The 23154-nt window shown below is 46.0% G+C and overlaps 1 protein-coding gene across 13 annotated transcripts in view; it reads left to right on the top strand.

Annotated features, from left to right (window-relative positions):
• RERE (arginine-glutamic acid dipeptide repeats) overlaps window positions 1-23154 on the top strand; it is a 345593-nt gene that overhangs the window by 235521 nt on the left and 86918 nt on the right. For all 13 annotated transcript variants that reach the window (XM_053400835.1, XM_053400844.1, XM_053400843.1 and 10 more), the window contains one exon: window positions 1773-1871. In XM_053400835.1, coding sequence (XP_053256810.1) covers window positions 1773-1871 — 99 coding nt within the window. The remainder of the gene's footprint in view (window positions 1-1772; window positions 1872-23154) is intronic.

The raw sequence follows: 23154 nt of genomic DNA, 5'->3' as shown, positions 1-23154 counted from the left end.
GAACGAATGAGCCCTGAGTGTTCACTGGAAGGACAGATCGTGAAGCTGAGGCTCCAATACTTTGGCCACCTCATGAGAAGAGAAGACTCCCAGGAAGAATAGCCTGCCACGAAATTGGGTTAGCTGGGCTGGCCATGAGCTGAAGCCCAAAACATCTGGAGGGCACAAAAACTTGACAAAGGCTGAATCACATCATCACATCATCACTTGGTCACTTCTAATGTTCTCGAAGCTACAAACATGAGTCTGACCAAACTGCGGGAGGCAGTGGAAGACAGGAGTGCCTGGCGTGCTCTGGTCCATGGGGTCACGAAGAGTCGGACACGACTAAACAACAACAACAACAAATGAACAAATTCCTATGCCCCACATATAACCCAGAGATGCAATTTAGATAAAAGCACACATTCCACTCATGTAAAAACACACTGATTCCCAGACTGTCCGTGGGCCAGATTTAGAAGGCGATTGGGCAGCATCCGGCCCACGGGCCTTAGGTTGCCTACCCCTGCTCTGGACAGTAGGGGAGCTTTCTAGCAAAAAGTCCCAGGGAGCACAAGAGGAGAAGGTGCTGCTTTGGCAAGTGAGCAGCTTTATAGCTGGCTCTGCTGCCCCACGTCTTCCTGAACGCACCAGTAGAGCTGAGGGGTAGTCAACCTCACATGCCGTATGGCTCCAGCCTTGGGCTTCCACTTGGACATGCTGTTTCCTCTGCCCTGGGGGTCCTAGGCATGATTTCGGCTGCTTGGGAGCAGTGGGTGAGATCTGCTTGGGAACTGCAAATTTGAACAAGGGATCTCCTAGTGTCGGGGGTTCCAGAGAGTTAATGGTATCAGCTGACTTCTTTTGAATTCAGTGCACACTAGGGTGCTCGTCTTGGTGGCCATCCTTGCCTCCTGTGGGAACGTGTTCCATAGTTTATGCACGCCGTGATGAAGTCCTGTCTTTTATCCATCCTGAGTCTTCCAACAAATTTAGGCCCAGTGCGCTGTTTTGCAGGGCCTGCCACATTTTTAAATGAGCACTACAGGCACCAGATGGTGGACATGATGGGCTTTAATCCTGCCTTGTTTTTCTTCCCAAATTCCTGGTGTCAGTTATGGAAAATCTTCAAGGTAGAGCCCTTGCAAATCCTGTGGGAACCTAATACGAAAACTGCAATTGCCATATGAACAAGCTTCTCCCACCCCCACCCTGCCCCGCTCCCGAAATATTATGGGTTGTAGCCAATAAAGTCATACTCACACCCACTCAGATTAATGGAGTTGTTAGCCATGCCTGGTAATTTCAGTGGCCCTGCACTGAGTAGGACTAATATCTGATTCAACCCAATGGCACACAGGCTTCCAGACACCTCCCCCGCCTCCCCAATATACGGAACAACCAGCACCTGTGGAGGGCTTGGTGTGAATTTCAAACACACACAGAATTCCTTTCCTCAGTTCCTCAAGCAAATACTAACCTCTGGAACGGTAATTTTTTCCATCCATCTAGCTAAATATGAACCAGGGAGGGCTGTGCAGGAACTGGTTTCTTTTTAAAAGTCTGTTGGTTTTGGCATATTTTTGTTTCCAGTGGAATAAGTGGGTGAGTGGTGTGCACACCCACCCACCCTAAATATCTGCTTTGTCTGTGGATCTTTTTTTGGGGGGGGAGGTTCCCTAAAATGAAGAAGTGGAGAGCATCTTTTTCTTCTGACTCCAGCTGCCTTTTCTCTTGGGTTATGTAGCTGATCTGGTTTACATTTTCTCTCTCTTTCTCTGTCCTTTTAGCTACATGAAAGCAACTACGATGCCGGCAAAGCCCTCCAGCGCCTGGTGAAGAAGCCTGTGCCCAAACTCATTGAGAAGTGCTGGACGGAAGACGAAGTGGTGAGGGGACCTGCTGCCGCTCCTGTTCTGCTTAACCTCTTCCAATCTTTTCCTTACCATCTCATCGGTTTGGGGGGTTGTAGGAAGAGGCAGAGGTTTCCCGCACCCCACAGATCAGCAGCTGCTGCATCAGTCTGTTAGCAGCCAGTACCTAATTAGCCAAAGCGGTGCGGGGAATGTATTCTTTCTTCCTTAATGCCGCAGCCGTAGAATAAGCGGAGTTGGGTTCTTTCCTTCCCTGTGTCGGCTTTTCAGCGGCAAAGCCCTCGGGCGCAAGAGAGTTCTGTGGATTTGCCTTGGGCCACCTCCTGGCCTGTCTCGCCTGGGTTGTCCCAACCCGGCTGCCAGGAAAACGAGCTTCTTAGCTGCTTCAGTGTCAGATGTGCTTGTTGTTGTTTTTTTCCCCCTCGGGTGGCTTCGGCAGAGATTCTGAGGGCTTTGTCAATCAAGATAAAGCAAGCAGGCAGGCAGCTTCCTGGTGCCATTCCTCTGTTGTTTGAACTCGGCACCAGCCGCGTGCTAGCCCCATACGTTGCATGGTGGCATTGTAGCCCCTGTCCAGAGTATTTGCAGCTTAATGGGCAGCTGCAGGGAATGTGGCTTTAATGGAGCACAAATTAGGCAGGGGGTGGTGGTAGTAGTAAAGGCAGCAGCCTGAATGTGCTCCCCATTATAGTCCAAAGAGCAGGGTGAAGAGCTGCTGCTTTGAGGTTCCAGACAGCACATCTAGGGCCTGGAAGCTTTATAGGGCAGCCCCAGAACAAAGGGAGAAACTTGTGCCAGCCAAAGTCTTGGCATTCTGAGGTTGGGAGCTAGGCCAATAAAAATGGCTACTGTGAGCCCGTTTCCTTCCTCCTTTTCCTTCTCTTCTGGGGTTGCGAAAAGCTCAGGAATAAAAGGGCGCAAGCTCCGAGCGTCAGAATCTCTTTTACTTACCTATGAAGACAGCTTAACTGTGGCAATGGGCTGCTGCAGTGTAACTAAGGGGCTGTGTCAGCGAATGGGTCTTGTCTAAGTCCCGAATGGGTGGCACTTTTTCTTAGCGCGCTTCGGGCAGGGCAGGAGTTCTGCATCACCCGGCTGCTTCCAGACCTCCTGCTTATGGAGAATTCTCAATCAGCTAGGCCCATGCATTCTTGCCAAGGAGGTGGGCTGGATTAAGGTAGACAAACAGTGGGCTGTTTTATGGTGTAAGGGCCACTGAGTATCTGGGAGTATCTGAAAGCAGGGAGCATTCAAGAGAAGATCTGGAAGAGAGGGCGGTGCAGTAACAGTGTTGCTTAAGCAAATTGTAGTGCAGGCCAACTGACTCCCTGGCTTATTGAAGCATCTCCTGCTCTTTTTGCTGCCATTACAGAGCTAAGGAAAGGCTAGAGTGACACTTCCTATTCTCAGTTGGAAGCTGACCTTTGCGTAGCGTGACCAGGATGTAGATAAGAGAGTGTTGCTCTACCTAACTCCCACATGCCTAGGGGTTAAGCCCTACCTGTTAATCTTTTTCTAAAGCATTTTTGCCACACTCTTCAGCCCCCCCAAAAAAGTTTCCCAGGGTGGCTTATAGGCAAGTGACATTCAAGAGGTTGCCCAGAAGGGAATGAGACCCTCACGATGAAAAAAGATGCTTTCCGCACAGAAATTCACGCCGTGCTTACTCTGCCATCCTGTTTCTGAAGACTCTTTTCCCTCCTTCCCTCCCTCCCTCCTTCCTTCCTCTTCCCTTGCCCCCTGCAAGTTGCTTTTATATGCTGAAAGCGCCGCTGATATTTCAGCTCCCGGCTTTGATCAACAGCCAGCCTTAAAAGACAGAGAATGGAGCCTTACAAATCAGAAAGGAAGGCAAAGCGCTCTTAATGAAGAATGAAACCTCACTCCCTAAAAAGTGAGCGCTGTGGGCGCGCAGAATGGCGATCATTAGCTTGGCATTGCTGCTGTCAGTCTCCGCTTATCATCTCATCTTTCCCCCTCCCCAGCTTCCCAGCTCCATTTGGCAGGCCTTCACTGTCGGCAAAAGCCAGACCTCAAGCTGTTCTCTTATTTGTAAGGAGTTCTTAAAGCTCCACCCTAGGAACTTCATGATCTTATTTATTTATTTAGACCCCTGATTGTTCGCTCCGGACCAGACCAACTCTGTAAAGAGAAAGAGGGACCCTGCAGGGGTGTCATGAAGTTCGCTCACGCCCCCCACCCCCAGTGCTGTGTAGGCTATGGATTTCTTAAGGGACTCAGAGAATAATCCAGGTCCAAACAGCATCACTATTTGACTCATCCTAGGTTTGAAATAACCTCATGCAGCTTTTAGGATGCTATGGACATACTAGGCCTGGGTGGTCTCTCTGATCAGCTTGACAGCAAGATTGGGACCACCACATAGTGGCTTACAAAAATAATGACAACTGTCACAATGGCAGTTTGTTTAAAACCAGCAGCAGATAAGAACCAAATCCAAAATGGATTTGTGAAAAATTGCTAACACAGCAAGTGTAAGTGTGTGTGTGTGTGTGTGTGTGTGTGTGAGAGAGAGAGAGAGAGAGAGAGAGAGAGAGAGAGAGAAATTTCCAAAGGGAAATCTGAAAAGGCCTCATCTCAATTTTCATACTCTGTCTGGGAGGGCAACTGAGGACCAACCATCTGATTCTACTACAAGTGCATTAGCAAGACTCATCCAAGTTACCTAGTTTCAATTCCTCTTGCACTGTTTTGCTTTTGCTGCTTTTGGGTAAATGCATAAGAACATAAGGAAAACCCTGGTGGATCAGGCCAGTGGATCATCCACTCCTGCCTCCTGTTCTCACAGTGGACGACCAGATGCCTTGGGGTGGGGGGTGGGGAGCCCACATAGAACCATTACCTCCCTTGAACCCCTCCCCTAGCCGCCAGCTGAGCCTGCCTCTGCCTTCCAAGATGACACCAGACACTGCCCACATATTTCCCACACTATCTTCCCAGCCACGAGACGAGCAAAAGCCTTTTATCTGTTGAAAAATTAACACTGAATGCCAAAATGGAATGCTTATTTTGGCGTTAAATGGTATCTAAGTAAAATAATGATGTTGTTGTTGTTGATGATGATCCAGCTAGTACAGGGAAAGGGACCCTGTAACCTCCCAGATGTTCCCATTATCTTTGACCATTGGCAATGCTGGCTGGGGTTGATGGGAGCCAGGGTTCCCAATGTTGTCCAAAGGGTCACAGGTTCCACGTCCCTGCGATGACAGTTTTTGAACTTGCAGAGCATCGTTGAAGGGGCTTCCCTGCTTGCCTCGGCATGGAGGGCCCAGGCTTCTTTTATCTGAAGCATGTGCACCTCTGCACACACGTTGAATCCGTAGAAAGGATAACAAAAGCAGGAGAAATATAGATAAGGACGAGTAGCCCACCCCCAGTTTGTTAGGCTTTTTAATTAAACACTGTGAATATATTTAAATAATAGAGGCTCCAGGCTGAGCTGCATCTAATCGAAACCGATTAAGTCACCCGTCCACACTCGGATAGTTATTAATTCTGTTTGTTTATGCATGCTAGCTGAAGGCAGAGTTCCCGGCTGCCGTGGAGCCCCGTAATGCGCGGGGATGTTTGTGCAGCATGACGCTGGGGCCTTAATTAGCATCCTGATGTTGATTATGAAGAACAGCAGGCTTGCTAATTGAATTCACTTTACGACCCAGGACCCGGGTCGCCTTTGCAAAAATCAAGGGGAACTGGCTTGCGCTGGAGTTTGGGTTTGTGTGTGTGATACAGACAACCAGTTGGGAAGAGGGGAGAAAGCATTATCCTTCACTCCCAAAACACCCTGAAATACACTTTTAAAGGATTTGGTCTTTATCATTACATCATGAATAGGAATCAGTATATTAATGCTTGTATTCTTTAGCTACGTCAGTATATAGATAGAAATAAAAGCCATCAAGTACATGTGTCCATGCTGTTAGCTTCAGATTCTGGAATAATTGATAGAAGGGGCACCTCATAAATCTACACATTTACTAAAACTCAATACTCTAAAAAGTGGAAGGCAGGGGGATATTTTCTTACTGTAGGGGTAGACAACCAGACACCCTGCAGATTTATTTATTTTTTAACCAAAGGCAAAGCAAATTTGGAATAAGAGTTCTGGATGCATAGGAAGCTGCCATATAGAGTCAGACTCCTGGTCAATCAAGCTTCGTATTGCCTTCACTGACTGGCAGCAGCTGTCCATGGTTTCAGACAAGCTCTTTCAAGTGCAGACATATCCTACATATCCTAGCATTCAAATTCTCTGCTACCTGGTGTCCATTGTAGCTGAATTTTAAAGTTTCCCAATGTTAGATACCTTATAGGGAAAAATAGGATACTGAGTGATGCACAATCCTAGATTTGTCTCTCTGGAAATCTCACACTGTAACCTTAACTGTAACTTTCATCTTGAAGTATACCACCTTTTAAATATTTTAGGTAGCTTTGTTTGGGGGTGGGGGATGTTGCATGGTTGGAAGTAAACAACCCCGATTCAAATAACCTCTTAACTTTATATCCAAGGGTGGTTAATCCTTGATAGCGATAAACCTTAATTGGCCATGTTCATGGATTTACAAGTTCATAAATTTTTAAGCACCATTCAACACCTGGCTTCACGTTCAAAGCTCCATTTGTTACAAATACGAATTAAAATCCCCCTTCTTGCCCGCCCCCTCCAAAAAATAGCAAGATACGGCAAACTAAATTTTCCCCAATGCACTTGCAGATGTTTGTAATGCAATGAACTGAGATTGCCCGGACAAGACATTAGTTGCGTGGCTTTCATCATCTCAAAATGCTTCCTGGTATATCTGTTCTCAAGGAGAGGAACAAAACATCTTTTCATCCTTGGTTCATTTGAAACCAGACATCGTAGAGTGCCTAAAAGGGCAGAGCTGCTTACTGGGGCAAAAAGACCATGAATTTAAAGTGCAGTTAACAGAATATAAGACAGGCCTGGCTTCTGGATCAGGTCAATGACCCTTATAGGCCAGCAGCCTGTTCTCACAGCGGCTCAACCAGACGCCTGTGGGAAGTCCAGTAGCCAAGCTTGAGCCCAGTAGCACTTCCTACCTGTGACTGCCAGCAACTGGTACCCAGAGGCGTAATGCATAATGGAAAAACATCCCCTTTTAACAGCATGACAATGGGCTGGGGGCGTGGGTTGTGAGGATGAACCAGTTCAACAGAGCATGGTGGTGCCAGAGTGTGCAATTATAAAGTGGGCATAACAAGAAGAAATCTAGCATTAGATGAACACATGATTTGTATGCACAAATTCCTGAGCCCACAGCGAAAGGATCTCTGTTAGCAGGATTATTATTACAGTAATGGGTTTTGTCCAACTTAAGTTTATTAAGAGCCGATGCACAAATAAATCGGGAGTTGTATAATTTGTGGGGCCACCACCAAGAAGGCACTTTTCCTTGCACAGGGCTGTAGCTTAGTGGAATAGCATCTGCTTTGCAAGCAGAAGGTCTCAGGTTCAATCACCAGCCTTTCCTGTTGAGCCTGAGAATGTTCCCTCTTATTTTATTTTATCTGTTTTTTTAAACAAAATTTATATCCTGCTTGAATAGAAAGAAGACGAAGAAAACCTCTAAGTGGTTTGCAAAGATATGAAACATAACATTAACATTACTGATAAACAGTTAAAAACAGGTATTAAAAATACTAACATGATGATTGCAACAAACAGGAGCTAAAAATAAATAATACACACTGAACTTCTGATGTATCTGGAGAGGCTTGCCTAAACAAAAGCATTTTAAGTCTGTGTCAGAATGACTACAGTGAAGGATTCATTGCCACATGTAAATAGGCAGGGAGTTCCAAAGTGGGAGTTCTGCCACACTAATTGATAAATTCCCTACAAATGTCTGAAAACCCAGGAGAGCTGCTTCCAGTGAGTGTGTAGACAATGCTGAGCTAGATGGACCCATGGGTCTGACTCAGTATACGGCAGCTTCCGATGTTCCTGTTGAATCCACCCAGGGCCTTGACTTCCAAACAGGGCGACTCTGGTGCCTTCTGCTCATTCATGTTGGTTCCTGAACTGCTGCCAATAATTGTTCGCTTTCTCCTAGCTTCCTTTATATCTTTGCTTGCTTTAACCTGCCATATGCTTGATCCGATGTTTCTGTGCCTCGTGGAATATTTTTAGATATTACACCCTTGCCATATTGACAGTCTTCACCCCTTCCCACCCGCGTCTCACAAATATTTACACTGGTGAGTTGCCCTTGTTAAAAGGTCTTGCTTTTTTATATATATTGGAGACCAGAAGCTAAATACCCAACAAATTTGTAATGGCAACAGCATTTTTTTTTAAGTTGGCACAGACATCCTTAATCAAGGAGGATTTTCAGAAAATATTCTAGTCTCACATGTCCTTTGCTTCATGCAGAAAAAAAAGGTGGGGGACATTTTTCATTCTTGCTGGGGGTGGTGAGGGAGGGTAGGAAGGAAGAAATCGACTGTTCAAAAGATTAATAAATGCTATAGACTTTGGCTGTTGAAACTGCATATTTCATCTCATTTTCAAGGGTGCCTTTTCTTCCTTTAAGAAAAAATGGTGATTGCTTACGCTCTCAGCTGTTCGCAGTCATTTTCCAGTGTTCATTTAAAAAAGGAGAACAAGACACGAGGTGGCTCAAAGGGCTGCGTTTGTTCTCTCCCAAAGCAATTTATTTCATAAACAAAAGAGGGCCAATACCATTATCCTTTGTAGTTCCTTAGCAACAGAACTCGAGTCATTTTAGCTGGTGCGCTCTCTCGCTCTGTGTGTGTGTGTGTTTGTAAAATGCACATCTTGTTCCTTCTGTGTATAGAAACATTTAACGGCACAGCTTTGTAACTTAAACAAAGACCCATTGCTTGGAAGACGCTGTAAAACCTGAAATCTCTCTCTCTCTATGTCTCTCTCCCTCTCATCCACTGGCAGGTTCCGTCTCTACCCTTTCTTTTGCCTTCCTCTTCACAAATGATATGCGGCCAAGAGAGCCCAAAGAAAGGGACTCAAAAAAATATGTGGCTGGGGTTTGTGATTTACTGCAGTCCGCCTAGAAAAATGCCACAGGGTAGTCATGTGAGTCCCCTTGAGTAGCGATGGTCAGGGGGGGGCATTCCTTACCTTACCTCCGTGCTTCAGCTTGGTGTAGCAAACAGTGGGACAGAGTTGGGCTCAACACTCAAGTGACATAAGCATGTTGGGGTGGGAAGGATTCCTCCGCAGAGGCTCAAGGATAGTTTGCATTCAGCTGAAAGCACATTGGGTCTCATTGCATATTCATCACCTCCTCTCTGCACATAGGTGAGGGTGCAGGCTTAAGGCTTGCTCCCAAACACTCCCACCCTGTTGGATTAGACCAGGCATAGGCAAAATCAGCCCTCAATATGATTTGGGACTACAACTCCCATCATCCCTAGCTAACAGGACCAGTGGTCCAGGATGATGGGAACTGTAGTCCCAAAACATCTAGAGAGCCAAGTTTGCCTATGCCTGGATTAGATAAATTCATGAAGGCTATTGATGGCCACTGACTGTGATGGGAGTGCTCTGCCTGCAAGAAAGCTTCTGAATACTGAATACTGCAAGAGGGGAGAGTGCTGTTGTGTTCAGATCCTGTTTGAGGATTCCCCTCTGGTATTTGGTTGGCCACTGCGAGAATGGGATACTGGACTTGATGGGCCTTTAGCCTTTCCAGCAGGCACTTCTTATGTTCTTAAACCCAGTGCCTCACTCTTCTCCAAGTGGAGAGAAGACAAGTATTTTCTGGTGTGGCGCTACGCTGGGATTTCCTTTCTTTTTTTTCTTTTCACAAGTGCTGGAAACTTGGACACTTGTTAGTTTTTGTTTGATGTACCAGTATTCCAGCTAAGCCTAAATAGAAGCAAAAAGCAGGCACTCCCTTGAAAGCAGCAGATCCCACTACCCTGGATTGGATTCCCAGGGCACACTCTGTGGCCCAGTTTGCATGTAACACTAAACTATGGTTTAGCACCACATAGAAGAGCCTAGCCAAGCATAAGCAAAGCCCTAGACACGGGCATTCCCCACCACTGCCCCACACATGTAAGGAGGGCTTGGTCCCACTTTTATGGAACCTTGCCTTAATGTCACAGTTCAGACCAGGGATCTCGGTCTAAAACAAACTCTGGCTATCTTAGTAAGCCAGCAATCATAGCCACTGATCCAGGTGGGTTTTAAACCAAGGTTTCAAACAGAATACAGTGGTACCTCGGGTTAAGTACTTAATTCGTTCCGGAGGTCTGTACTTAACCTGAAACTGTTCTTAACCTGAAGCACCACTTTAGCTAATGGGGCCTCCTGCTGCTGCCACGCCGCCGGAGCACGATTTCTGTTCTCATCCTGAAGCAAAGTTCCTAACCTGAAGCACTATTTCTGGGTTAGCGGAGTCTGTAACCTGAAGCGTATGTAACCCGAGGTACCACTGTATCAAACCAAGGTTCCTTAAAGGCAGCACTAGACTCTAGCTGAAGCCCTGGACATAGGGAAGGTGTACACGAGTCCAGGGCTGTGCTTGGGCTTGTTCAGACTCCTCTGTGGAGTACCATGATGTGCAAACACAGCCTGTGTGCCTCCAGTCAAATGGAAGCATATGCACACTCTGTGTGTAAGAGACCCAGTGTGAGCAGTCCTGCTCTCCTGTTGCTTGTTCTCTCTCTCTCTCTCTCTCTCTCACACACACACACACACACACAGAGAGAGAGAGAGAGAGAGAGAGAGAGAGAGAGACTGCTATACAATGTGGGGTTCCCCACGTGTCAGAGGACAGGCCTTACGAAGAGGCCTGTGGTGAGGATAATGTTCAGTGAGGGCTTAAGAGAAAATCTGCGAAGGGGTTTTTAAACTAAAGAAATTGTTCATGTGAACGTGGCCTTTGAATCCGCACGGTGGCAGTGGCATTAAATCAGTTTGATCTATACGAGGATGAGATTTTCCCGTTTATAAACGAGGTCCACTAGAGCACTGCTGGTGAGGGGTATAGAGACTGACAGCTCGGATTATATAAGGAGAAGTCCTTGAGGGTGAATATCTAGTTTTGAGGGAGCTAATGTCAGCCAGCTTCACAATGCTCAAAGCCAATGACCGGCGACTGGCTGCCAGTGGTTGTGCCAAAACTGGAAAGCCGAATTAGAATAATCTGTCATGAGGTGCTGTATTGAGAAGACGGGGAGCCGGGGATAGAAATGGATTGGTTGATGTCTGAGTTTTCACTCCCGCATTTTTCCCTTCCTCGTTTTGCTTTTCTTTTCTCTTCTTTTTAATTGAGAGAAGGTTTGCAAATAATGGTGTGTGGGCTCTTCTCTAAAGCTAGCCACCTAGTGGCAGTAGCTGGGCTCCGCAGGGGAGCTGATCATCCCAACATCACCGTTCTTAGGAAATTCTTCCTAAGTATTTAGTATTTCTAATGCTTTCGTTCCCTTTCTAGAAATAACTCCGTAGGGCATCCTACAAAGCAAAATACAAAATGTAGCAACCAGATAATCTAAAATTCACATGCGTTTACAAGCAGCAAAAGTTGCATCTCGATTTTAAAAAAGAAAAAGAAGTAAACCCAAGAAAGCCTGCTGTAACAAAACTACCCCAAAATGAAGCTTGACTGCGGCAGGTGCACCTCCCTGAAGATTCCCTTTCTAATTCTGCTACCCAAAGAAAATCCAAAACACACCACAACTTTATCTGCATTTGAATCTAGAACAACCTGGTGCCTCCCTGATGGTTTGACCCACCAGCACTGGGGCTGATGGGAGTGGGAGTCCAACACATCTGGAGGGCACCTGCTTGATTGAAGACTGGTCTGGAATATATCCCAAGAATAACCTTTAGAACCTTTGCCATGCATCTCCCTCCCCCTTTCCGAATCCTAAAATGGTAGCACTGAGCCCCACAGCACATGTGATAGCCAGAAAATGGCCATACGGGCCTGCTTTGGGGCAGCTCAACTGCTGCTCCTTTCATGGCTGTCAAGTCTTCTGGGGTAATCTGGCTTGTGGGGAAATGATTCTGCCGAAGAACTGTAACTTCCCCAAATGTGGGTGTGGAAGAAGAGTCTAGTTGGTGCTGTGTTAGTCTATTAAGAGCAGATGGATGGTTCAGATGTTACCTGAGTGCAGCACGCCAGCTGTGCTTTGTAGAGGAGGATGAGTGGATGGATAGGCACTCACTCACATTCCCAGAGCTGGAATTGGGAGAGAGAGAGAGAGAGAGAGAGAGAGAGAGAGAGAGATGAGTCCAGTGCTTAATTCTGCAAAAACAGAGGATGCTTTATCTCTGTAGAAGTAGCCTCTTGTGGGGCAGGGGATAATACACAGTATTGCTTTTGGTCCCTGTTTGAAATGTTGTGGGGAGCAAAGGATTATCTATTCTATGCAAGCCCACAACACAAATTCTTCGAGAAGTGGGTGGGTGTGCTTTTCGTAATAGGCTATTCTGAGTGCGTGATAAACAGGGAGTTAGACATTGTAGAGGAAGAAAGAACTGGCTCCTTAACTGGCTTTGAAAGGATGAGAGTCCATTATAATTATCTCTCTCTTGAAATAGAAGGCTTTTCTCTGGCTAAGAACTTGCGATTTTTAATGTCTGAGAGGCTTGGTTTTTAACTAGTCCTGAAATCCTTGGATCATTATGTAAAGTGAAAGTGGCTTTCCTTGCTGAGGAATTTCAGGACCTCCTCTACAGCTTCACAGCATGCCCTTCTCCAGAGGTGAAGGCTTCTGTTTCCGAAACAAGCGTGGTATCCTCGCATCTATTTTTGAAATCTCCAATTGCCTCTTCCACCCAATCCCCTAGTATTTTTTAAAAAGGACAACACTTGGGCTTGTAGCCTCTGCCTCATTTCCAGGTCCTGTTCTTGTTATAGACATCGGTCTTTGATCTTTCCCCCCATTAGCATCAAACAGATTTCTTCCAAAAGCAAGTTCTCTGTGATTGAGTTTTTTATTTTATTTTATTTTTTAAAAAACCACTTTAATGAAGCAAATCTCCTTGCTTCTGCCTCTCCCTGCTTTTCCTCCATGCAAGCAATGGAACCACATTCAATTAGTCTGAAAAACGAGCGGGCTTTCCATTACGGACCATAACAGAGCGGGTGAAGGAGATCCCGCGATCCGTCACTGCCCTGCCTTTCAGTTCACGTTATTTAAATGACTTGCCATTCCATGGGTGGCTCTGAAGCTGCATTGGGGGAGCTATTATTTAATTTAAGTTTGTGAAGGTGTCACTTTTCTGGTTAATAGGCTTCTCTTCCTGTAGTAGGCACGTCTGATCTAAATATTAATCATTTTCCTTATCCATCCAAAGGCTCTTAATTAGTTAGAAGGGTAATAGAGAGCTAGTAAAGCTAATGATTATCCTGTCGGATAGAAGGTTTCAAAGAAGCCGGAGAAGCGCTCCAAGAATTAGGTTGCAATCCTGTGCATGCTTCTAGCCTGGGAGTGAACAAAGTGCAGCTTTCTTATAAGTACTAGCGATGACTGCTTTGTTCGACCTTCACTGTTGGAGGCAGTCTGCCTCTGAATACCAGTTACTGGTAATCGCAGGTGGGGGGGGGGAGAGTTGCTGTTGGGTTCAGGTCCTGCTATCAGACTTCTCATTAGTGCATCTGGTTGGTCACTTTGAGAACTGGGTTCTCTGGGCTAGGTGAGCCACTAGCCTGATCCATCATGGCTCTTCTTATTTTCTTATGCTGGTAAGTATGGATAGGGTTGTTCCATTAAGCGTTGACGCTTGCTGGAGACGCTAGCAAAATCTCTAAAGGTGAAGATTACAGCCATATTAAGGCTGTAATCATGTTCTCACTTAATTTGGGAGTAGACCCATTGACCTTGATGGGGCTTGCTTCTGAGCAGACTTGACTAGGAATGTGCTGTAATTTTTATTTAAAATATGTGGCTCACCTGCCTTTTGCCCCCAAAAAGGGTGCCGTGAAAGTGGAGTTTTTATTTATTTCACCCTGTCTTTTAGGATAACTCTTGAAGAGGGAGCTTACAAAATTAAAATTTGCCACTTTTCCTGTAGTGCCTTTTAAAAACAAATGTGCCCAAGGTGAGATACGTATAGTAAAACAAGTTAAAATATAATGCGTACAATTTAATAAAATAATTCATAAGTCAACAGCAGCAAGAGCACTGTCAGATGTATATATGCATGTTTGTTTGTTCATTAAAGGCATTTATATCCAGCTTCTTCAATTGGAAAGGCCTCCAGGGTCATTTACACAATCCAGACAACAAGGTCCCACTTCTCAGGCTTACAATCTAAAAAGGGAGAGCACAAAAAGAAAAAGGAATGGGGAGGGAAGAGGGAAACAAGCACTAGTTAACCAAAGAAAAAGTTGGAATGGACAGCAGCAGCCCAGCCCTAATACCCTTAGTTCTTGAACGAGTCCAGCGTTTTGTGTTTCTGCCAGACTACATGCTGATCACTTAGCTTGACTTCAAGGCTTCTTGGACTGTTTATTATTTCCTGATTTGAGGTATTCATGCCCCACCCTTTAGCTGCAAAGGCTTTGGGGGCAACTTACAAAAATCAGTCCTAAGACGATTCCTGCTAAAAAGACACAACGTACGAGTGGAAAGGAACAGGAAGTGGGAGGGAACAGCAGGCTGAAGCACAAATTCTGATAATGCAGTTATACAGGCTCTGACTGTCTTTCCCTTGACAAAGATCAGTTCCTCCCTGGAAGCAGTCCCCCCTGCACCGCACCATCAGATCAGATCAGATCTGTGAGGCCAACGCGTCCCAGGGTCCATACCACGAGGACGAGGCAGCTCCTGCCACCCAGGCCATTCCTCAGCCTTGGATGGTTTCTGAATCTCTGTTTTGATTCACCACCCAGTTCTTCCTTGTCTCCCTCCCTTTCCCCTGTCATATATTCAAAATTTCCTGTTAAGATTTATATAGCTTTTAGGCTGTGCTGTGTGAGATTGGTCACGCGGGAGCTCATGCATTTAGAAGAGCCAGTAAACACCACACCATATTTACCCTCCACTGGCTTGGAATAATTTCAAGCACTCAAATCAAACATTCCAGCTACGAATTGGAATTGGGGTGGTGGAGCTGGTTCAGGGGGAAAGTGGGGGGGGGGGCGGAGAGAAGAATGGAGGTAGTCTTTTTTTTTTTTTTGACATCTTCATTTTCAAAACCTATTTTAGAAATGCATTTCTCACTGGTGCAGAACTGAGTGGCACAGGCTTTGTTTGGGCAGGTAATTTCCAGGGTGCCGAAAACCCGTGAGCCAGCCTTGTTCTCAGGCTCCCATCCCGCTGAGGTAGTGTTGCCTTTGCAGGTTCTCTCCTGCCTCCTATGTCCCTCCTTCCATTCCTAAACCTCCTTCGTTGGTAACGTTCTAAAAAGAAATTGGCACACTTTCCCTTAAACTAGATGTTTTTATACGGAGGCCCCTGTGCAAAAAGAAAGGGAACTTATGAATCATCTGCTTGCGGGGAGGAGGGGGAAAGAGCTCCTTTTTATCCATTGCTGCCAAGCTCGCCGTGTGAGCCCAGCCTCTTCTCCCGGTAATTGGATAGCCACGTTGTAGAAACGGATCAGTCGCTTCTGCGGAGATCTTAAACGCTTCTGACAAAAGCCTAATGGAGGTTTGAACAAACTGGGCCCTGCCGCGGCCTTTCAGCGCTTGTTGCGCAACGCTTGATGCTGCAGCCAAAGGCATGAGCGGTGAGGGACCGTGCGGGGAGGAAGGGCGGGGGGGGGAGTCGCTGGGTTGGTAGCTGCTGCCTGATGGGTGTCCACAGCGATGGCTGCCTCAGTGTCTTCAGCATAGAAATCTTCTTAACTTTCTGGGTTCCGGCCAAGCTCTTTGCTGCTCTCTCCAATCAGGGCTAGGCCTGGCTTGCCTTCTCCAAGCGATCGCTTACAGTGTCTTGCATATTTGGGCCAGGATCCAAGGAGCTACTTCAGGCACACCCAAGGTCTCGTCTGCCCCCAGTGTTGAATTTTTTAAAAAATGTTTTTACTGCTTTTCTTTGAACAGCAGACTCCCCACCCGCCTGAATCCCCATGCTTATTTCTGAACGCCCTTCGTTTTCAGAGGGGCTTTGCTATGCAGGGAACAGAACTCCTAGGCCAGCCCCCGCCAGGCCTTCTCTCCCCTCCACTGTCATCTGGGGGGCAGCCATTCCACCAGGATGCCTCAGTGGGACAGATAGCAAGCAGAAGGCTCGTTTCATCCACTTTGCTGAAGGCCCAGCTCCTTCAGGCACCTCCTCTGCCCTCCTCCCCAAACTGTGCCACCTGGACATTATAGGAGCAACTGCTTAGAAACTGGTGTCGGTGTTTTCGTTTTTATTTTCCTCTTACCTCCCTGTCCCTTTTCCCTTGTGTGTCAGGGTTTTTTAATTATTATTGTCTTGTTTTGATGAACGGTAGAAGAAGAGTGTTGCTATATTTGTATTGCTCAGTTTATTTATTACACTAGCATCCCACCTTTATTCCAGTGAGCTCAAGGTGGCATACATGGTGCTCCCTCCCCCTTTTAATTCTATTTTTGGATTTTCAGTTTTACAAACAAACAATAACAACAACAAAAGAAACAAAACACAGACATCATATCCCCTTTGACCCCCCCCCTTTTGTGGATCCTTATGTTTTATTTTTCGTTCTGCACCTCATCACTAACTCCAATTATTGTCCAATTATTATCACTAACTCCAATTATTGTCCAATTATTATCACTAACTCCAATTATTGTCCAATTATTAAGAACTTGTCCTTAATCCATAATTCAGAAATTTACTACAAGTTATCATGATGCTTCCCCGTTTATCTCCACAGCAACCCTGTGAGGTAGGTTAGGCCGAGGGCCTGTGCCTGGGTTTAAGGTCGCTCAGTAAGCTTCATGGCGAAGTATGGATTTGAACCATGGCCTTCTGGGGCCTAGTCCCACATTCTAGCCATTACACCACCCTGACTCTTATTTAGTTAAAGGTTTTTTTTTGCCTTCACTTGCCTATTGATGGCTTGCATCTTAGCGCCTGGATTAGGTTCAGAGACATGACACTTTCACTTTCCTCTTCTGTTTAAGGAGATTTATTTCTTCCCTCTTTGGAACAGCTGCAGTTTCCAAATGCACGCTTCCAGTTCATTAAAGTAGCTTTATGAAAAGAGCCTATATGCTCCTCTCTTCTTCCTTCTTTCTTTTGTTGTCATTAAAGAGAGAGTGAGAGAGCAAGCTATAACAAAACACAAAATATTTTTGCTCAGATGGCTAAGAAAAACGGTATCTGCATTCACCTCAGAACCAAAACAGTTCCTTGCGGAAGGCCCAGATCTTCTGATGTCTATAGAAATATTGTCAGCTGCTATTGAGACTGGTTTAGTGTTGGTAATGAAAGCAGTCTCGCTTTTCCTCTGCCAAATAGAATAAAAATCTTGCCACGTTGTTTGAAATCCTTTCCCAGTTTTCCAATGGTCATTGGATTCAGGACCAGCAGATAGGCCTTGTAGATGGATTATTGGCAGCAGCTGGCCATTGCAGGACCTTTCCCCAAATAGTAATAAAAAAGCACCTCAAGAATGATTAGGAGCAACAGCCACCAGGATGATGTTCAGGTTTGTGTTGCAGAGTGCCTCTTGCCTAGGTAAATTGTGTTTCGATTTGTGTGGGGAGAAGGGAACCTGGGAGGAGATTGCTGAGTCCAGGAGCTCCAAGTTTGGGTGCAAAGAGAGGACTTAATTTCAGTATTGAATGCTAGGTAAAGGTAAAGGGACCCCTGAACATTAGGTCCAGTCGTGGCCGACTCTGGGGTTGCGGCGCACATCCCTCTTTATTGGCCAAGGGAGCCGGCGTACAGCTTCCGGGTCATGTGTCAAACATGACTAGGCCACTTCTGGCAAACCAGAGCAGCGGCACGGAAACGCCGTTTACCTTCCCTCCGGAGCGGTACCTATTTATCTACTTGCACTTTGATGTGCTTTCGAACTGCTAGGTTGGCAGAAGCAGGGACCGAGCAACCGGAGCTCACCCCGTCGCAGGGATTCAAACCGCCAACCTTCTGATCGGCAAGTCCTAGGCACTGTGGTTTAACCCACAGCGCCAATGATTTTAAAATACCCTGCGTGCCCTGAGAACATTGATGTTGAGACTCAAATCCAGGGGTGGCCAATGTAGCATCCTCCAGATGTTTTGGGCTCCAACTTCGGTCATGCCTGGCCATTGGCCATTCTGGGTGGGACTGATGGGAGTTGGAGTCCACAAGGGAGTGCTCCACATTGGCCACGCCTGGCCACCCCTGTTCCCTAATTTCTGTGTTTGGAGTTCTCCAAAGAGTGGGTGCTGTGTTGGCTCTGCCATTGGGGTTGGGTGGGGGAAGCTAGAAGAAGGAAACGGAGCAAGCCAGTGCTTTTCGGAGGGGGGTTGGAGATACTGGTGTTCTGAGCTAACCGTGCTACACATGTTTCTCATTACTCCCTTGCTCCTATATTTAGAATTTTCCTTTTGACTTGTTCCTTCCTCTGCAGAGTTAAGCGGGCTGTTTGGAAGTTTCCAGTTCTAAGGATCAAAAACATTTCTGCATATGCGAGCGCTAATCTGGTTTATGGGAACATAAAACCACGAAGCAAGAAGTAGCTAATACATCATGGGTTTTTTAGGATTTCTCTTCTGTCAGCTCACGGTGGGAGACTTTGGCATACATTATCCTAGACTGTTAAGTGTATTGGAGAGAAGTCTTTGCCAGATCCAGGCTTCCTAGATCTGAAAGCTTGTGACTCCAGAACAGTAGTGTGTGAAACACACACACACACACACACACACACACGTTTTTGGCTATAACCTGTGTTTGGTTGCCTGTTAAACTTGACGTGGCTGTGTGTATATCATGTTCTTTTTTGTTTGGCTTTTTAAATTATCACTTAGAAGTGCCTTCCGGAAAGATTAAATGTTAAGCAGTGCTGTAAATCTGGCCGTGGTTGGGTGTGGATTTGTTTCCTGCATAAAGCAACTTTAATCAGAACTCAGATTAGTTGTGTTAGGGCGCTTCTCGGAGGTATATAAAAGCCATGATGTGGACAAAGGAAATGCAGAATTTTTTTTCTCCATCTCTCATGGTACAGCCTGTGAGTATCCAATAAAGTTGAATATTGGAAGATTTGGGGCAGACAGAAGAACACCTTCCTTCACACAGCGCCTAGTTGAACTCTGAAATTTTGCTCCCACGATAATAATAATAATAATAATAATAATAATAATAATAATAATAATAATTTATTATTTGTACCCCGCCCATCTGGCTGGGTTTCCCCAGCCACTCTGAGCGGCTTCCAACAAAGATGAAAGATACACTAAAATGTCACATATTAAAAACTTCCCTGAACAGGGCTGCCTTCAGATGTCTTCTGAATGTCAAGTAGATGTTTATCACTTTGACATCTGATGGGAGGGCGTTCCACAGGGCGGGCACCACTACCGAGAAGGCCCTCTGCCTGGTTCCCTGTAACTTGGCCTCTCACAGTGAGGGAACCGCCAGAAGGCCCTCGGAGCTGGACCTCAGTGTCCGGGCAGAACGATGGGGGAGGAGAAAAGATAGCTACCAACTTGGATGGCTTTCAGAGAGGTTTAGACAAATTAATGGAGGATACAGAGGATACTAGCTAGGATGACTGTAGTCTACCTCCAACATCAGAAGCAACATGCTTGGCCAGTAGGAGAACAGGATGCTGGACTAGATGAGCCATTAGCCTGAGCCAGCAGTGTTCTTACATTAATGGGAAAATCCTTGGTTTGTTTTTTCTGGGTCAAGGATGTGCTTAACTTTTGGTTCTTGTGGGGAGCCCCGATCTGCCCCTTTGGTATTTTCCCCAGATCCCCCTTTAATGGCAGTGCAAAACTTGTTCAGTGTGGTAGACCCAGCCTTGAAGGTAACTGGTGTTCCAACTCCATGCCCTCTTTAAAGTAAATGGATTGACAAGTTCACCTCAAACAAACCTCAGCCATAACCTTTCTTTGAGTTGAGGCTCTAATAGGCTGTGGAGTAACCCAGGCTTGTCAATGGCCACTCTCTGGGTCACTTGTGGTGAGTAAGCACTTGTGTCCAGGCAACCAAGCTGGAGAGCCTTCCAAAAGTTGGACTTTCTCCCAGCGGTAAGGATGGGAAGACATTCTAGTAGCATCCTCCTTGTATAATAATATTATTTCTAGCAGTTTAATGTTCAGAGACCTCCATGTTCATTATCTTGTCATAATCCTTAGAGTATCCTTGTAAAGTGGTTGAGTATATTGTTCTCCTTATTGCGCATGCAGAGCTGAGCCACCCACAGCCAAGTCTTTCTGCCTTTTTACATAAATTGCAAATCCCTCTGCCTTCAATGGGGTTTATTCTTGGGTAAGCATGCTTAGGATTGCAGCCCTAGTGAATTAGCTGAAGCAAAGTTCAAATCGGGGAGCTGGGAGCTTTCTTTCAGCCTCTTAGATGCCACTACGCTACAACAGCTCCTTACCTGGCTTTTATTTACAAGGCTATACGTACTGCACCATGAGGAGTTCATTGTCATTGTTTATAAAGATCTCTCCTCTATGCATTTCACAAATCACTTTTCCAGACTGTCAGGGTTGCTGTCATATCATTTGTTTGTGATCTCTCTCTGCGCGCGCGCACACACACAAACGTATATACTGCTTGCTTGTGTAACAGCCCCCCCCCCAAAAAAACCTCCAAGTGATTTATAGGAAGAATAAAACAATGAAATTATCAGTAAAAATACAATTAAAAACAAATACTTAAAACCTTACAAAATTTAAAATCAACAATAGGCTAAATTAAATTAAATTAAAACATATGTCAATATTCTGCATGCCTAGGTAGGGTGGTCTACATAAAAAAATGTTTTTAGCAGGTACTGCAAAGAGTATAGTGAAGGCATCTGCCTGATGTCATTTGGCAGGGAGTTTCAAAGTGTGGGTGCTGCCACACTGAAATACCGATTTGTTACAAATGTGGAATAAATATTATTTGGCACCTGTAACAGTGTCAGTTCTGCAAATCAAAGCAGTTGAGCGGGCATACAGATGGCATTAGACGATCTCACATATACACACGTGCATGTATGTTTATTGATTTACTTAATGCATTTATATACTTCTTTCTCCAATGAGTTTGAGGCGGCCTACGTGGCTGTCCCCATCCCTCCTCATTTACAACCCTGTGAGGTAGGTTAAGCTGAGAGGCAGTGTCTGGCCCAAGGTCACACAAAGTGAGCTCCATGGCCAAGTGGGGATTTGAACCCTGGTCTCCCAGGCCCTAGTTCAACACACCAACCCAGTGTTGGATCCAACTTGGATCCCCAGCTGCTGTCGGACTACAATTCCCATCATCCCTGACAACTGTTCCTGCTAGCTAGGGATGATGGGAGTTGTAGCCCAACAACAGCGCACGTTGGAGAAACACTGCTCTAACCACCATAACACTAGTGCCGTGTGTGTGTGCATTTTCATGTGCTCGCACTGATTTTTTGTTCTGCTTTTAGAAGCCAGAGGCACCCGGTCTCTTGTTCCACCTGCCGCCCCCTTTCAATACCCAAACCCTCTTTGATCCGTGCACCAGCTTCTGCATGTGCCGCTGAAGGGCTGCTCCCCTCCTCTCTCTCAGATTATAGTGTTCCCGGTTGTGTGATTCTGACTTCATCTCACGCGCCGGATTGCCTCGCTTGTTGCCATACAGCCCGTGTGATCGCCGCCTCCCCGCAGCTCTCGAACAATTAGTAATTGAGCAGGAAGTGTCTGCGTCTCCCCCTCTGTGTGCATTATGCGTTCGTGATCGTTACAATAAGTCCTTTTGATTTTGATTCTTTACAGTTGCGCAGTGTTTAGCGAGGAACGAAAAGGAGGCTGTGTGTGTGTGTGTGTTTGCTGCTTCTCCCGAAACAAATTTTTTGACAGAGAGACGTCTGTTGTTTTCAGCCCCCTTGGCTGTTTGTCAGCAGGCCTCAGACTTGCCTCTTGTGCTGGTTGCCTGGCAACCTGGGGCTGGAGCGATGGAGCCGCGGTTGGCGGATGATTTATCGAGGAGGCCGCGAGCACGCTGAGCCCAGGAGGCAAGGAACGGACCTTTAGCAGGAGCTGACATGAAATGTTGAGAGCAGGGGAGCTTAGCGAGGGCAGCCTTTGACGCGTTGTCTCAGGGAGGTGTAATGGAAATACACAGAGTCAATAATCAAGGGGCAGCTATTAAGAGTGGGGGTGGAATAAATACTCTTCATTTGCGGGTAATTGATTTACTGCTGGCAGCCTATTGGGGTAATGTCCTCCTCAGTACAGGATTCCACGGGGTTGGAAACGATCTAATTCTTCCTTTTCTCCAGGTGGCACTGGGAAATCTTTATCTATCCATCGGTATGTAAAAACAGGTCTCTCTGGATGTACCAAGGGTGAAATCTTAAAAGTTGGACTATGAAGTCAGGGCAGTCCAAGACAGTTCTGAGCTCAGAGGGGGCAGTGTAGCAATAAAACTGCCAGCACATTTGCAAAGCTAAACAGGGTCCGGTATGGTTTCAAATTGGATGGAGCACTGTGTGTTGAGATTCCTGCCTTGCAGGGGGTTGAGCTAGATGACCCTTGAGGTCCCCTGCCCCAGCTCTACAATTCTATGATAATGGTACATCCCCCCCACCTTTCATCACCCTGAGCAAGAGAAACCCCTTTTAGATGTTTCGTCACCTTTAATAGCATGCTTTGTTCCATGCCAATTTTTCTTTTCTTTCCGGTTTGATCTTTCACTAACTTCTGTGTTGGAGGAAAGAATAGGGGGCTGAGGTTTGTTTGCTTTTAGCAACTTGCCTTAGAATAGAGGGATGTTCTGTGGCAGGAATCACATGTCTCCGTAAGCCACAGTTGATGGCCTCCCACAAGCAAGCTGCTTGCTCCCACTTCGCCCCTCCTATAGCAGGAGCAACAAGCCTAGCGTAATGCCCAGACCACAGACTTAAGTTTTGTTCTGCTCAAGCACACCGTAGTTGGGAAGGCAAGAACAAAGCTTGGTTCTAGAGTGCGGTTTGTTCGAAGCAGAGTGGGAGGCATTCTTTCCCCAACCTGGTGCCCTCCTGGTGTTTTATTCTACTGGTTGTAATATTCTAAAACATCTGGAGGGCAGTTGGTTGGGGAAGGCTGCCGTAATCCATATTATTTCATTTTGTCTATGAATCCATTCCCACGAGGCATCCCGAAACAAACCACAACACAATAAAGATATATTGGACATTTGCATATAAAGGATTGTACCACTGAAGTTAATAAGCACGGCTTACTTA

This window comes from Podarcis raffonei, chromosome 8 (assembly GCF_027172205.1).
Source record: "Podarcis raffonei isolate rPodRaf1 chromosome 8, rPodRaf1.pri, whole genome shotgun sequence".
NCBI lineage: Eukaryota > Metazoa > Chordata > Lepidosauria > Squamata > Lacertidae > Podarcis > Podarcis raffonei.
This window is presented reverse-complemented; position numbering and strand designations above follow the sequence as displayed.